The sequence below is a fragment of the Acomys russatus genome, chromosome 32 (assembly GCF_903995435.1).
Source record: "Acomys russatus chromosome 32, mAcoRus1.1, whole genome shotgun sequence".
In the NCBI taxonomy this organism is placed as follows: domain Eukaryota; kingdom Metazoa; phylum Chordata; class Mammalia; order Rodentia; family Muridae; genus Acomys; species Acomys russatus.
Window position 1 is genome coordinate 1,257,478 of NC_067168.1, and position 15,289 is coordinate 1,272,766.

General features: G+C 43.3%; 1 protein-coding gene across 1 annotated transcript in view; it reads left to right on the plus strand.

The window, feature by feature from the left end:
• Positions 1–4,043: 4,043 nt before the first annotated feature.
• Nedd4 (NEDD4 E3 ubiquitin protein ligase) overlaps positions 4,044–15,289 on the plus strand; it is a 59,854-nt gene continuing 48,608 nt past the window's right edge. The window contains exon 1 of the mRNA XM_051140445.1: positions 4,044–5,537. Coding sequence (XP_050996402.1) covers positions 4,059–5,537 — 1,479 coding nt within the window. The 5' untranslated portion in view covers positions 4,044–4,058. The remainder of the gene's footprint in view (positions 5,538–15,289) is intronic.

Genomic DNA, 15,289 nt, shown 5'->3' on the forward strand with positions numbered 1-15,289 from the left:
AATGGGTCCCAGATCTTGCACGGTACTTGCTTTTGAGAACAAGCATGGGTCTGTATTCCTATTTCTTAAAGCTGGTTTTAAGGCTTGAGGTGATGGCGGTAGTGGCGGTCCATACATGTAGGGGTGACGTGCCTTCGGGAAGCTGGGCCTAAAAACAGAGCAAAGAGCAAACACAGTATGCTTGCCAGTGCGCAGGTGCCCGCGTGTCACCAGTCTAAGAACCACACCTGCTCATGTTCTGCCATCAACGGCTTTTGGCTAGGGACATTGTGCTTCTGTGACGCAGTGCTTGTCCTCACTAGGGTCCGAGAAGTGGCAGATTTTGAGGCACTGGTTCACAAGGTTGTATAAGCTGACATGTTTGGACTCAGTAGAAAAGCTGAGCGAATACAGCCAGGATTTCTCTATTGGAGGCAGAGGCAGATTCTTTTGGAGGCTGGGTTAAGAGTGGGTACAGAGGATCTGTGTTTGGCTCTCAGATAGCCCTGTAACTCTAGCCTCAAAGGCCTTATCCCTTTGGCCTCTGAAGACACTGCACTTACTTGCATATGTACAAACATACAGATCTGCATGATTAAAATTATTAAACATAAGTCTCAGAAAAAAAAAGGCAAAGACAGAAGTAATGGTGTATACTTATAATCCCAGCACTTAGGCAGGCAGAAGCAGGCGGATCTCTGTGAGTTTGAGTCCAGCCTGGTCTAAAAAGCAAGTCCAGGACAGCCAAGGCTACACAGAGAAACCCTGTCTCAAAAAAAAAAAAAAAAAAAAAAAAAAAAAAAGCCTCTTTGAGAAACCTGTCTTCTCTTTTGAGGCCTTCAGCTGATTGGATGAGACCCACTCAGACTGTGGAAGCATTTACTAAAAGGCCACTGGTTTTCCTCTTCTTCACATCTTTAGAAATACCTTCAGCAATGTGTAGATTGACATTTTCCCAAACAGCCAAGTGTCCTCGTGTGCTGAAGTTGATAGGCACAGTCACTTAGCACAGTGGATGTCACTTTTCAATTAGCAGACACCTAGGACCTGTCCACACAGCATAGATGATCACTCTGTCCTGTGTGGAAATAACCAATGACCAAACAGCTCAGAGCTAGGGTCCAGCCTCAGGGCACCATCTACCAGCCTGTGTCCCAGCAGCTGGGGGCGAGGACCCAAGCTTCAGTTGTAAGGCCTTGTCCATTTCCTCCCAGACTCCGGGTTTTGACAGGAGGACCTGGGAGTTCTCCCAGTTGAGGGCTGCCAGCACATCCTGTTCCTCTGACTTGAGGTCAGAGTTGACACTGGCCCTGGTCACTGTGGGGTGTGGCTTCGGCACTGCCTTAGACCTGAGCCTCCGATGCAGGCTATGCAGCATTTTGGGATTTGAACACGACTGTCTAGCCTTGGCTAACCTCTCTCTAAACTCTTCAGCCATCGTTGCTTCTCCTCCATCTGTAGAACTTTGAAATATTCCTTTAGAAATAGCAACTGGATTATCTTTCTTGTTGTTGTTGAGACAATATCTCACATAGCCCAGGCTGTCCTCAAAATTACCAAGTATTGGAGGATTTCCTTCAACTTCTGATCCTCCTATCTCCACCTCCCAAGTGCTGAGATTATAGGCGTGTGCCCCCTTACCAGGTGTATAGGGTACCGGGGGCCGTTTCCAGGGCTTCATGCATGTTGGGTGAACACTACCCACTGAGCTACATCCCAGCCCTGGATCAACTTTAAAAAACAAAACAAACCCCGCCAAACTAAAAGACTGTGTCTGCCGACCATCCCCACCCCCACCCTCCCGGCTGGAGTCAGAAGGGCAGGGGCGGAGCCAGCCGTGATCCTCACACTTGGGAAGCTCAAAATCTCATAGCCAGGGAGATCTTGTCATGTTGGTCAAGGGGAAACTATGTCAAATGCCTGACATCTCGGATTTGTTTTATATTAATAATCAGTCTTTCTCAGTAACTGTAAGTTTTAGCCTGCCTGAGGCCTGTGTACTTAGATCCTACTGATTATCCGATTACAAGTGACCCACTTAAGACACAAACCCCTACCTTAATCCAAAAAGAAAGTTAGAAGGAAGAAACAAGGTTAGGACTTTTCCTTCTTTACAGAAAAGAGTAGGAAAGGAGAATTTACCAAAATCTGTAAATGCGTAATGTGTTATATTAAACCAAAGGAGTATAATCAATGTATTAATAAACTATTATGCATGATCTAAACTGTAATGTATTATTCCAGTCAATGAAAATTTAGAAAGTTCTAGTTTGCTATGGATTAAGTGGTTAAAAATACTATTAGAAAATTGGAATTAAAAACATCTAACTTAAGCAGTTTTCTTTTTTTAAACAAAATATGAGTATATGTCTTACATATTTGCTTTTACCTAGGAAAAAACTTACTTAGAAAAAAATACAACTTGGGTGTAGTACTGTGGGTATAAACAACTAAGCTATTTTGCCTTTTACTTTTCCTATGAATGAGCCAGTATATATTTATTGCTAGAGCTCTTGCTATAAAATTCAGGTAAGGGGTTTAAATATACCCTAGAGTATTATTTAAATATAAATTTGTTTCTTTCAAACAGAATACGGACATTGGTCTGTGACATTTGGGAGTGAAATTAAAATATTAAGCTTTTATTGCCAAGTAAGCTGAAAATAAAGTAAAGGTTAAGTAAACACAAATCAGAAATACATATATATATATGCACAAAATCACAACCTCTGAGGGACAGGGTGTCTACTGTTCTCTGCTGTGTGAGTTTTATCAGCTCTCGTAATTCTACCTCAAAGGCCGAGCTAGTGGGCAAAAATGTAAACAAGTGCCCGCTTTGTTTATATAATGAAATATGTGGCGTGGTTTGTATTTCTTTATGGGTTCTAACAGCTGCATGGGTTGTTTCAAAGCACCAGTAGGGGCCAGCAGAGGACGCTTTCAGAACAGAATTGGCATTGAGATATGTTTATTTGATGTGTTAAATCCTTTTTAGGTTTTTTTACTTTCCACAACACTCTCTTTAAGTGAATGAATTGCACACAGTGGAATAAAATATCCAATGTGTTCAAACTATATTGGGGTATAGCTTTTCTGTCTAATCTGCATATGTTTTTAATGGAGTGTTTGCCTAGGCTATTTCTTGGCAGGATTTTAATAGTCAAAATATAAATGGCATCATTTAAAGACTGTACTACTTGGCTGCAAAAAGCCTTAAAATTACAGGACAAAATTGTTGATGACAGTTTCTCTTCAGTTTTTTTTTTTTTTTTTTTAGTTTCCCCTTGAGGAGGTTGTTGAGTGTTTACGACAGTGTTACTGGCCTCGTTTTGTAGTTCAATCTGTCAGCTTTCACTTTCATAATTGTGTTTTGCTAAAACAATCTGTTTAATGCTAAGGTTTTACCCCCTAAAGTTTTCGTATTTCCAAATGAATTCAACCTTTGCACTTACTCTTAAAAAAAAAAAAAATTACAATCCATAGTCCCTGAATTAACTAACATGACTAAATCCCTCAGTACGGCTACTATTTGGAAATTCAATCTTCAATTTGATACTCAATCACACGGGTTTTATTCCTACCCACTTCCTGTAACCCTATACTTTTGGGTGAAAATATTAGTGGTCAGGATTGCCGGGGAAAGTGTAGGCACCAAGATCACGGGAGTTAAATGTTCGCTTTGTGGGGCTGGAGTGAAAAACACAGTTTCAAGTTGAAATGCAAGAAGCTTGTTGCTTTTGCCTTACTCATTCATGCAAATTGGCGAAGGTATAATTGAAACAAGGTTGGCTGTGTTTGAGTCAGGGCTGCAGCTGAGCTCAGCTTAAAGGTCGCTGGAAATCAAGTGCTTTGTCAGTGAAGGCGTTCTGGCTCCGGGCGATTCTAGACGCTGGGGAAGCGTCAGCCTCGGGCGGGCGTGAGTCGTCCATTTCTGTGCAGTCTGGTACCTCACGGCCAGCTTTTTAACCACGGCGGATGGTTTTTTCTCTGGGTGCAGCACAGCTGCTGCCAGCCCGTCCACAGACAGAGAGACCTTTGCTTTGACTCTCAGCCCCGAACATGCTCGGAAATGAGAGCAGATGGCACAGAGTCTGCGATTGCACTTTGCAGCCAGAAGAAGCAAGACTTACCCTCTGCCAGAACCCTCCGGAGATGACTTGGATAGCCACGTTCCCACGCGAGGCAGGAGGCCGGCCCGGATCTCAGTGGCCAGCGTGGTTCAAATGAGGCTGACCCCCAGACAGACACCACTGGCTCCATGGGTAGAGCAGAGGGCCTCTGAAAGCAGTGACAAAAAGAGCAGCTGCCTTCAGATCTCGCTGCAGCCCAGGTCCAGTGGGTGTCTTCCATCGCACACTGTCGTGTCTGACGGGGACGATCCTTCCCTTACCGGTGGTTTGAAGGAGAAGGAGAACGTTTGCAGCAGCACCGGGGTTGACAGTGAACTGCCCAGTGCCAGTGATGGCAGCCTCTTTGGTACTTCTGCCGCGTGCAATGGCAGCCTAGGTAACTCCTCAGCCAGTGACAACGGGTCTTACAGCAGCAATGGCAGTGACTATGGGTCGTGTGCAAGCACCGCAAGTGGAGGTTCCTACACCAGCAGTGTTGTCAGTGACAGCAGTGGTTATGAGACCATTTTGGGTGGAAATTTACCTTCGGACAACGCCTCCAACAGAAGTGTGCCAATCAACACTACTCCTAATGAAGTTACGTACAGAAGTCCCAGCGGGCTTTCCTCTGCCCAGGACGACCCGGATCGTGGAGCAGAGGTTACGAAGCTGCCTGTGAGCAGGAACGCAAAGGTTCCACTGAAGCGCTGCACATCTTTGGTCATTTTCCCCAGAAGTCCTTCGAACACTCCACCAGCCTCTCCGACAAGCAGAGGTGCCTACCAGACCTCACACCAATCAATTATATCTCCCACTGAAGCTACGCAGCAGGAAGATGCTGCCGGCATCACCAAAGGCTTCCTGTCAACAGCTGTCAACGGGCTCCGGTTATCTAAAACGGTTTGCACTCCTGGAGAAGTCAGAGATGTACGGCCCCTCCACACCAAGGGCTTGTTGCAGAAGAAAATTGTCATTTCAAGTAACAGACCCAAACAGACTGTGTGTGAGAAGCTGCCTGAAGGATTTTCCTGTGTGTCGGTGCACTTGACCCAACAAAAACCAACCACGTCAGATTGTGAAAACACACGTGGTGGTTGCACATCAGAGAGGTCAGAACTTCAGTTCCAGTCTGATCCGGACCATGGCATGCTCATGCAGAGGGCATCCCCTTGCTTAACAACTACACCAGACACGGATTACCTTATAAACATCCGTGGAGAGTTGGAAAGACCAAAGTCACAGATAAGCAAAAGCCATACTGCTTTGCAAAGAAGTGTTTCACTGGGTGGGACATACCCAAATATTTCCTGTTTATCCAGCCTGAAGCACAGTTGTTTGAAGGGGGGACCATCTCAGTTGCTCATAAAGTTTGCATCTGGGAATAACGGTAAAGTTGATAGTTTGTGGAGAGAGAGAGACTTGGCAAATGAGCTGTCCGGTGTCTGTAAGGTAAGTGTCTTTTGGTCCTGTTAAATACTGACTTGGGTTAGAGTGACATCCTCAAACTGTAAGGTATACTGATTATAATTGATTCTAACAGTATCTGTTCCTTTCTGGCCCTTAGCAAAGGAGCATTTGGAAAGCATCAGCTTTGTACTTGAAAATCTGAAGAACTCCCCATAGTTTCCGCTCTGTTATTTTACCAGTGGATAAACTACTTTTTTTTTGAAAAAAAAGTTTTTCTTTGATTTAAATCATAAAATTCTTCTAGAACTGGCTGGGTCTTTCTAGCACTCAGTCCTGCGTGTTTGTTTTTATGCACAGACCCAGGTGCTATTTCCCTCCCTTGGAAATAGCCGTTCACGCCTCTCCCCTCTTCCTCAGTGTGAAATAAAGCTGAGACGGGACTCTTTCAAAAAGAGTCAGCCCCAAACACAGAAGTGTGCCGACCTGGCCTGCTCATAAACGAATGTAGAAGAAATGCCTTTAAAATACATGCATTTGTACGATTTTTTAAAAAGACTATTGTGTGTTTTAAAAAGAGGAAAAGTTAATGGGTTTTGCATTTATGTATATTCTAACCACAGGAATGCTGTTTCCACCCTATTTTTCTTGAGTTACCAGTTAATGCCACCTCCCAAAATGTAACTCACTTTTTGAACAGTATTGATTTCTAAATTTTATTTGTTTTAATTGGCTTAAACTTACTAGGTAATTTCTATAATTTTCTATTTACTACATTAGTTTGTTGTTTTGACAATGTTGCTTTATTTTATTAGTAATTTAACTCTAACAGATTTTAGCCAGATGGGCTCTTTATGTAATTTGGCCTTTCCAAAGCATTTAAAGTGTTTTGAGCTAAAGTAGCCTCTAAAATTTCTGTATTTGGAAGGTCTTGCTAAATTCCAGGAACTCTGGTTGTTTTTCTGAATATATTAGCTCTAGATTGACAGCACATAGGTTTTTCTTTTTTCTTTTTGGTTGGGGGCATGGAACCGTACCTGTTTTTGTGACACCCAGTATCTATATTAAATGTTGGGGGGAAATTTTAGATACTGTCTAAACAGATAGAGTTAGAAAATTAGGTAATTGGGTTATTTTTCTTTCTTTTGAAGTCTGGCAGATATAATCGTTGTTCTCGAAGTTAACCTAGGTAGTTACTTCACTGGAGATAAAAAGATCAGATTTCAAAAATCTGATGTATTTTAGAGTTGTTCATTTCATTTGCAGAATTCTTCTAAAACAGTTTTTAGGTCATTATAATTGATTAATCCCTTCCCACAACCATCACACCAAAGAGAGAGCACTGGGGTCCTGAAGCAGCGTCAATAATCTGCTGGTTCAATCAGTGTTAGAGACTTACTTAAACTCAAGAAAACCTGAAAAAGTCATTAACCTGCAAAGAGTTATAGACATAGCCCAAGACAGTTGTTATTGTGGTAACATTAGCACTTGTCACTGATGCTTTCCAAGGGCCTGCTCTAAATGTACCCAGTGAAATAGAAGCTAAGTGATGTTTGCATTCCTAAGAATGTATGTTTTCACGGGCCTTTAAACGTTCTAGCAAACTAACAAATCCTGCTTTGTGACAACCTAATGCCTAGCTTTGTGCCCAAACTCTGTTGGTTGTGAAAGAATCCAGAAGGTGCCGTTTGTCTGAGAGCTTTAAATTGTTCTTCAACATGTATTGAGCAATTACCTTATTAAAAAAATACTGTAAGCAATGTAACAGTTATATTTACTGTCTGCTGTGTCTAAGTTAATCTTCCTGAAAAATGGCAAATCGAGGGCTACGCTAATCCCTTTTCTAAACACAGTGGCCGCAGTAATGACATTTCAGAAGTAATACTGCGTTTATCAATAATGATATATTAATCTAATTATAGTGCTTTATTGTAACTCGCTTATAAATAAACAACTCCCAAAATATTTCCTGTGTCTCCAGTTAGTCTGGGTTCATGTTCAGATATGCTGAGTCTGCATTCACATTTTAACAAGTTGACACAGGAGTCGCTCTGGGCAATGCCAGCTCTCTGTACCAAGCAGCAGTGAAATCAAATAACTGCTTTGGTCAGAGACCCTGGTGTCTGAGGCAGCGAGGTCTCCAGATTCTCTTCTCGTGTGTTTAGCTACCAGCTTCCAGCAGCCTAGTGTGAGTTTATAGCCTTCTTACAACCCCAGCTTGTAAATAACGAGTGAAAGCTTTTTACCTGTGTCTAAGGCACAGGCTTTCGTCTGTGCCGACAGCTGAGACTCACGGCGGCCTTGTGAAGTCTGCAGCACGATGTCTGTTTCAGGGATAGCAAAAAACAACCGGCTTTTGTTTTTGTCTGCTTGTTTGTTTTTAGTGCATTTCAAATGCAATATTATATAGGTACAGTCAGTGTGATGGCCTTTGGTCTGCCCAGAGGAGTTTGGTGTTTCCCTGGTGGTAGTTAGGCTCATCAAGAAAACCATGAAGGAGCCACAGTTCGGAAAAATAATATTGAAGTTTCTAAAAGTTGTAGTTGGCTTACTCATTATTAATTTACTTTTCCCCCCGTGTGATATGTTCCGAATCTGCCTCGTTGTGTTGTTAGTGTGCTCAGGGGTTCTGTTGCTTTCTTTAGTCACCTTTGAACCTGACCCTGGCTTGTATATGCCTTCTGTCATCCACTTATGCTCATGTTTCGGCTAGAAACTCTTTCTGTTTATTTTCTTTTCATTATAAAAGGGTTTTCTGCTCACTGTCTAGTACTTAACCTGAGAGAAGCATTTTGCTTAAGCCTAAAGAAGTAGATCTTAAAATATTTTTGTTTTAATTATTATAGTCACTATTAATCTCAAAGTGACACAATTCAGTAATTTCTTTAATAAATCTTCTTAAGATCAATGTTTTATATATTCACATGTTTTAGCATTCATTATTTTTCTAGTATTCTATAGCTTATGTAATTTAATGGACACTCAGACATCAAGTCTATCTTGAGTGACACTTAATCTTTCCTATTTAAAAAAATGTACAAATAAATGTCAACACTAGAACTGTGGTCCAGCAATGTAAATGACCAGTTTTAGAAATTAGCACATGTGCACGTACACACACACACACACACACACACACACACACACACACACACACGCTCTTTAATGACTTCAGAGGTATTCGGGGCCTAGCTTATTTGTTTGGGGATACTGTGTGTTCTCTGTGAGTATATCATTTCTAATTCACCTAACATAGATTTCATTATTGGGCACTGAGAATAAAAGGTAGATAACATATAATCATTGTTTAAGGGAATAAATAGCTTTTCTAGACACAGGGACAGTCAAATAATGTCACTAATGAACGTGTGGTGTGTGAGAAAGAAGCGTGGTGCTGAAGGGACCTGTTAGAAGCCGTCACAGAGGAGGGAGGTGACACTAGAGTTGGGTCTTGACAAGTGAGCTAAGTTTCCTAGAAGTGTCCTGATGGATATTCCAGGCCAGGGATTCTCTCTCTCAGCACTGTAAATTTGGGACCAGATAATTTTGTGTCTTTGTATTGTTAGCTGTTGAGCAGTGAGCCTCACCATCACACAGTAGATACCAGTTGCACGCCCTGCCAGAGTGTTAACCAAAAGTGTCTCCAGCCATTGCCACTTACTTATCCTCCAGGGCAAATCGCCTCCTAGTAAGAATTGCTCCTTTCAGCAGAAGTCTTGGTGCATGAAGGCCAGAAATGTTTGAAGGCTTTCTGTTGTAAGTTACTCAGTATGACTCAAGTGGGCGGGCATGGGAGGGCATGGTGCTTGGGTTGGAGGTGTAGTAGCTCTGGCACCTGGTGCTGAAGAGACAGCACTTAGTGGCCAGCCATCTTTATTGTATTTAAATAATTTTAAGTGTGTGGAGGAGTCTGTGAGCCTAACTCAGATCTTCTGTAGGAGCAGTAATGTGATCTCAGCTACTGAGGCGACATCTCTCCAGCCCCATCAATGGGAATCTTTATTCGAAAGTGTTCACTTTTGTGTTTTGTTTTTCCAAGACAGGGTTTCTCTGTGTAGCCTTGACTGTCCTGGACTCATTTTGTAGACCAGGCTGGCCTCGAACTCACAGCGATCCGCCTGCTTCTGCCTCCCGAGTGCTGGGAGCCAGTACACAGTCCAGGAAAGCTTGGCGACATGGAGTCAAGGGAAGGGCTACAAGACTGCGTGCACCGCTGCAGAGAACCCAGTTGTCCATTGCATGTGGCAGTTAGGGGGGCATTAGTGACTCCAACAAGAGACAAGTGCGAAAACCCCAGGGTTAAAGCGCAACTAATAAACCAGCTGAGAACGGCAAGCGTGGGTGCCCGCCATGCAGTGAGTGTGATGTACTGTTGAGAAGGTATGCTTTAATGGTTGATACATAGGAGACTCCACGTTGGGTGATTTGAAGGTGAAATAAGACAAACTCTATCTCTACAAAGAAAGTGTTCTCTTTTCCAGGAACAGGAGGCACTCTGCTCTTTCACCTTGGAACTTTAGATAGGAGAGTGGTGTAGGTGGTAAAAACCCAGGCTGGATGCTGGCCTTAGCCACAACTAATCTTTAAGAACATAGCACTTTTATTACTATTTTGTTTCATGCATGCAAACAGTGTGTTTTGATCATCATCACCCCTGACTCCTCCCAGATCCACCCTCCTCCTTTCCCTGTTCCAACTCTATTCTTTTTTTCTTTCTTTTTTTTTTTTTTTCCTTAATAGCCCACAGGCTCCGATTTATGCTGTTCATATGCTCATGGGTGTGGGCCACCCACTGGAGCATGTGAGCAGCATTGCTCTGCTCTCTCAGCCTCTTTTCTGACACCAAAAATAAAATAGCCGACAAGATGGCTCAACAGGTAAAGGCACTTGCTGCTAAGATTGATGACCTGAGTTTAATCCCAGGGACCCACACGGTGGAGAGAGAAAACCAGCTCCCACAAGTCCTCTCTGACACATGCACTGTGGCACATGTGTGTGTGCGCATATATAGAAATAGATAAATACAACAAAACATTTATAGAAGATAAAGTAGAGCCTCTATGTAGAAGTGAGTCAAGGTGTTTAAGTCCACTTCCTAGAAACGGTGGGGAGTAGGCAGCAACGTCAGTTTCTTGTAAGATACGGAGCCTTCTTGTGCTAGCTGCTAAAAACCTTCTGGATCGTGAAGGGTGACAAGACAAGATTAGACCTGGAGAGGCCAGGCCTGGGAGCACCGCCAAAGAGTTGTTGGGTGTGGCCAGGCCACGTGCTGAGGTTCGGGGGCTGAAGGGAAGGCTGGGAGAAGGGGAAAGCAGTTCGTTATCTGTTAGAACATCCCAGAACACCTGAAGCACTGCTGGTGTCTGCTTCAGGCTCTGGGGGGCTGTCAGTGGCTGTTGAAAGCAGTCTTGCCTTTGCTGAGGTTTAAAACCTGCTGGGATGTAAGGCCATCCAGGGCTGCTTGTGAAAAGAGAAGCACCTGGTCTGGCATTGACCCCTGTCGCTCAGTTCACCAGAGAGAGAGAGAGAGAGAGAGAGAGACAGAAGAGCACACTTTGACTGAGCCAACCAGCACTTTTCTAGACAGTGTCTTGAATGTCTGTGGGAGGAAGAAAGGATCCAGCCTTCTTGGGACTTAGAGAAAGTGCAGAGCCATGAGTCCTGGGGCTTTCTAGAAAAAGTATGTATAGCCTGGTGTGGTGTTGCACGCCTTTAACCCCAGCACTCGGGAGGCAGAGGCAGATGCATCGCTGTGAGTTCAAGGCCAGCCTGGTCTACAAAATGAGTCCAGGATGGCCAAGATAATGTAGAGAAACCCCTGTTTCGAAAGACAAAAAAGAGAAATAAAGAAAAGAAAAAGAAAAAGTATGTTGCCAAGAAAAGAATTTGCACTAAGAATATTAACAGTGAGTGAAAATGAGGGCATGCTCACATTTGACCATGTCCCCTGGATGGGGAGATCTGGTGGCACTCAGAGGAAGGACAGCAGGCTGCCAAGAAGAGACTTGATACCCTATGAGCATATACAGGGGGAGGAAATCCCCCTCAGGAACAGTAATAGGAGAGGGGAATAAGGGGAAAATGGGAGGGAGGGAAGAATGGGAGGATACAAAGGATGGGATAACCATTGAGATGTAACAAGAATAAATTAATAAAAATTTTTTTAAAAATGAGGGCATGGCTGGCCGCTCCTAGGTTTGGTTGAGGATAGGGTTGTATTGTAGATGTGAGGAAGAGCACAGCCAGAGGTATCTGATAGGGTCCAGACTGAACTGGGCCATGACAGGGGTAGGGGAGAAAAGAGGGAGTGAAAGGACCAAGAGAGAGCCCGCCTGCCTTCACCTGAGTGTGGGGATTAAAGGTACATGCATATCTTTTTTAAAATTTATTTTTAACTTACGTATTCCCTTTATATCCCGTTCATGGCCCCCTCCCTCCTTTCCTCCAGGTCCTATCCTCTTCGCTCCTCCCCCTCCCCTTCTCAGAAAAGGAGAGGCCCTCCCACCTTCCCACACATACACAGCATCAAGTCTCATCAGGACTGAGCTCATCCTCATCCACTGAGGCCAAGCGAGGCAGCCCCATGGGAATGCAAATTTGTACAACCATTTTGGAAATCAATTTGGTTCTTTCTCAGAAAATTGGGAATAGTGCTACTTCAAGACCCAGCCATACCACTCCTGGGCATAGACCTGAAAGATGCTCCATCACACAACAGGGACATTTGCTCAACTATGTTCATAGCAGCTTTATTCATAATAGCCAACCTAGTGCCCCTCAACAGAAGAATGGATAAGGTACGTATCTTTAATCCCCACACTCAGGCAGAGGCAGGCGGATCACTGAGTTCCAGGACAGCCAGGGCTATGTAGAGAGACCTGTCTCAAAAACAACAAAATAAAAAGCTATTCCTGAGTGCTTAACTGCTTCTCCAGTGCACCAGGATGGAGTGAATCTGCTGTTTCTGTCAACACTTAGTATTGTCTACATTACAGTTCAAGAATTTAGAAAGTGAGAGGCTGGAACTCATCATCGAACACAAAACAATTTCACAGAGAATAGGACATTTAAAGAATGGATGTATTGGGCTAGAGAGACGGCTCAGAGATTAGCACTGTCTACTCTTCCAGAGGTCCTGAGTTCAATTCCCAGCAACCACATGATGGCTCACAACCAATCTATACAGGGATCTGATGCCCTCTTCTGGCCTGCAAGTGTACATGCAGGTAGAGCACTCATATACCTAAAATAAATAAATACATCTTAAAAAAAAAAAAAGAATGGATGTATTATTGTTCAGATCTGTTAGACATAGATGTCGATGGTGATTTTGGGGGTAGAATTAGAAAGGAAGTGGAACCTTTATAACTTGGTGGATTTGATTATTTTCTATGTGAAGTAAGGCGTCAGTGGTGATTTAGTTTCCTGATACTGTATGTAAAATAAGCAACACCTCGTTTATATTGAGATGTTTAGACCCTAAGTTTAGTCATCAAACGTGGACACACAAAAGAGAGGCTGCGTTTGTGTTTGGTGTGTTGTCAATCTTAATAAAAATAACGACAGCTTTAGGTAGCGAAGTGAGTTCTTACCGCCACGAGGTGACGTTTCATTTGCTGGTGAACAGTTGTGCATACACATCTTCTGTTTACGGGAATAGCTGGGAATTAACAAAAACCTGGTGTTTGGAATCATTTGTGCTATTTCACTTTTAATCTACTTGTTTTTTATTTTATATCTGTGATTTGCCTGCATGTATGTAAGTGTATCAGCTGCATGCCTGGTGTCCACTGAACCATCTCTCCAGCCCCTTTGTCTGTTCCTTTAAAAATGGTTCTTATGTTAGGTTTTTCCTTCTCAGTATGACGGCTGAAAAGTATACAATTGGTGTGTTCTGTTTTCCTTAATTCTTTTGGGTTATTCAAGCAACATTGAGTCCTTTAAACATAGCTTTGGACAGCCAGGTGTGATGGTGCACACCCTTAATTCCAGCACTCGGGAGGCAGAGGCAGGCAGATCGATGTGAATTTGAGGCCAGCCTGGTCTACAAAGTGAATCCAGGACAGCCAAGGATACACAGAGAAACCCTGTCTTGAAAAACAAAACCATAGCTTCTGGCATGCCAGTCAGGACCCTAATGGCACTGTTTAACTCTTAAACTGCACCATGTAATGATTGCGACATTTGTATACTGTAAGGGCACAGTTGTGACTTCTCCTTTTGATGCCTTAGAGGAGGAAGTTTGAAATTCATCTGTCTTTACCTGCATAGTGCTACTGAAAGCCATGTATTACTTTTCAAGTATAAATCGATGTCTTAAAAACCTTAGCAATTGTTCTTCTCCTACATGAGCCTAAGTGACTTCATCCAGGGCACGGAGATGTGGCTCCTGGGCTTAGAGCCCTGAGTTTGGTTCCCAGAACCTACTTCAGGCATTGGTGAATAAAGTCACGGCCCCTTTGGGACGAGCTGGAGGGGATCTTGCTGGCTGAGGGTGACCCAGCAGCCTGGCAGGGACAGATCACCAAAGTAGGCTATTTAAGCGATGACTGAGTGGTTCTCCTAAATGAATATCTCGTCCCCGGGGTGAGTGCCAATGGAATATTGTGCTCCTGACTCAAGGATTAGTTTCCACAGTAGACTCTGATTCATAGCCTACACGTTCCCCTAACTGGTACCCTAGAACTTGATGTCTGAGTAAGAGACCAGATCAAGGTTTCTGCAAGGAAAATCAAAATGGAGAAAGACTTTAGAGGACATTTCAACAGCGGCCATCAGACGAGCCTTCAGTTGTCATGAGTTCCTCTGAGCCTGAAGTTAGGATCCTCCGAGTAGTTGCCAAGTTTCGAGTGTGTGTTTAAGCCAAGAATGGCCTTTCCTCAGCCCTCTCACAGGGCCAGGAAGCGTAAGCAAAAGAGTTTAAGTAAAGTACTTACCAGACGCAGAAGGTGAGTCCGATGGGCGGAGCAAACGTTGTTCTAGGGGTTGAAGAGCTTTTAGTTGAGAAGGGAGGCATCATTTATAGAGAGCAGCCAGACGGGAATACGATAATGCAGCATAATCTCCAAATGTCTAACTCACACAGCTGACCATTCACGTTCCGAGGTGTGTGATGGCCCATACACATTACGTTTTTATCACAGTAACAACATGACTCATTGAAAAGTTAAATGTGTTGTTAAGGATTTTCTGCCTGTTCTGTTTCTAGAATTCCTACTGACCAAACTTGGCACTTTTTAGATTGGTCATATAATTGGGTTTCCTCTCATTTTTTATTTCTTCTTTACTTTTTATATTATTATTATTTTATTTTATTTTTTATTATTTTTTGGTTTTTTTGAGACAAGGTTTCTCTGACATCCTTGGCTGTCCTAGACTCACTTTGTAGGCAAGGCTGGCCTTGAAATCAGAGAGATCTGCCTGCCTCTGCTTCCCTGAGTGCTGGGATTACACCCAACTTAGTTTTAGTTTTAAAATTATTTAAAAATTTTAAATGTGTGTGTGTGTGTGTGTGTGTGTGTGTGTGTGTGTGTACACGCGTGCTTATTTTTGTTTGTTTTGAGACAGGATCTCATATTCCAAGTTGGCTTGGAAGTCACTGTTGCAGCCAGGAATGACCTTGAATTTGAGATCCTCCTGCCTCCACCTGCTTTGTGCTGTGCTGGGGGTTGAACTTGGGCTTCCTGCTCACTAGTCAAACACTGTACCAGCTGAGCTACATTCCCAGTGCTTGTTGTACAGGCCAGGCTGCCTTAGACTTCACTGTGTACTGAGGGTTAGCTACAAACTTAGAGCAA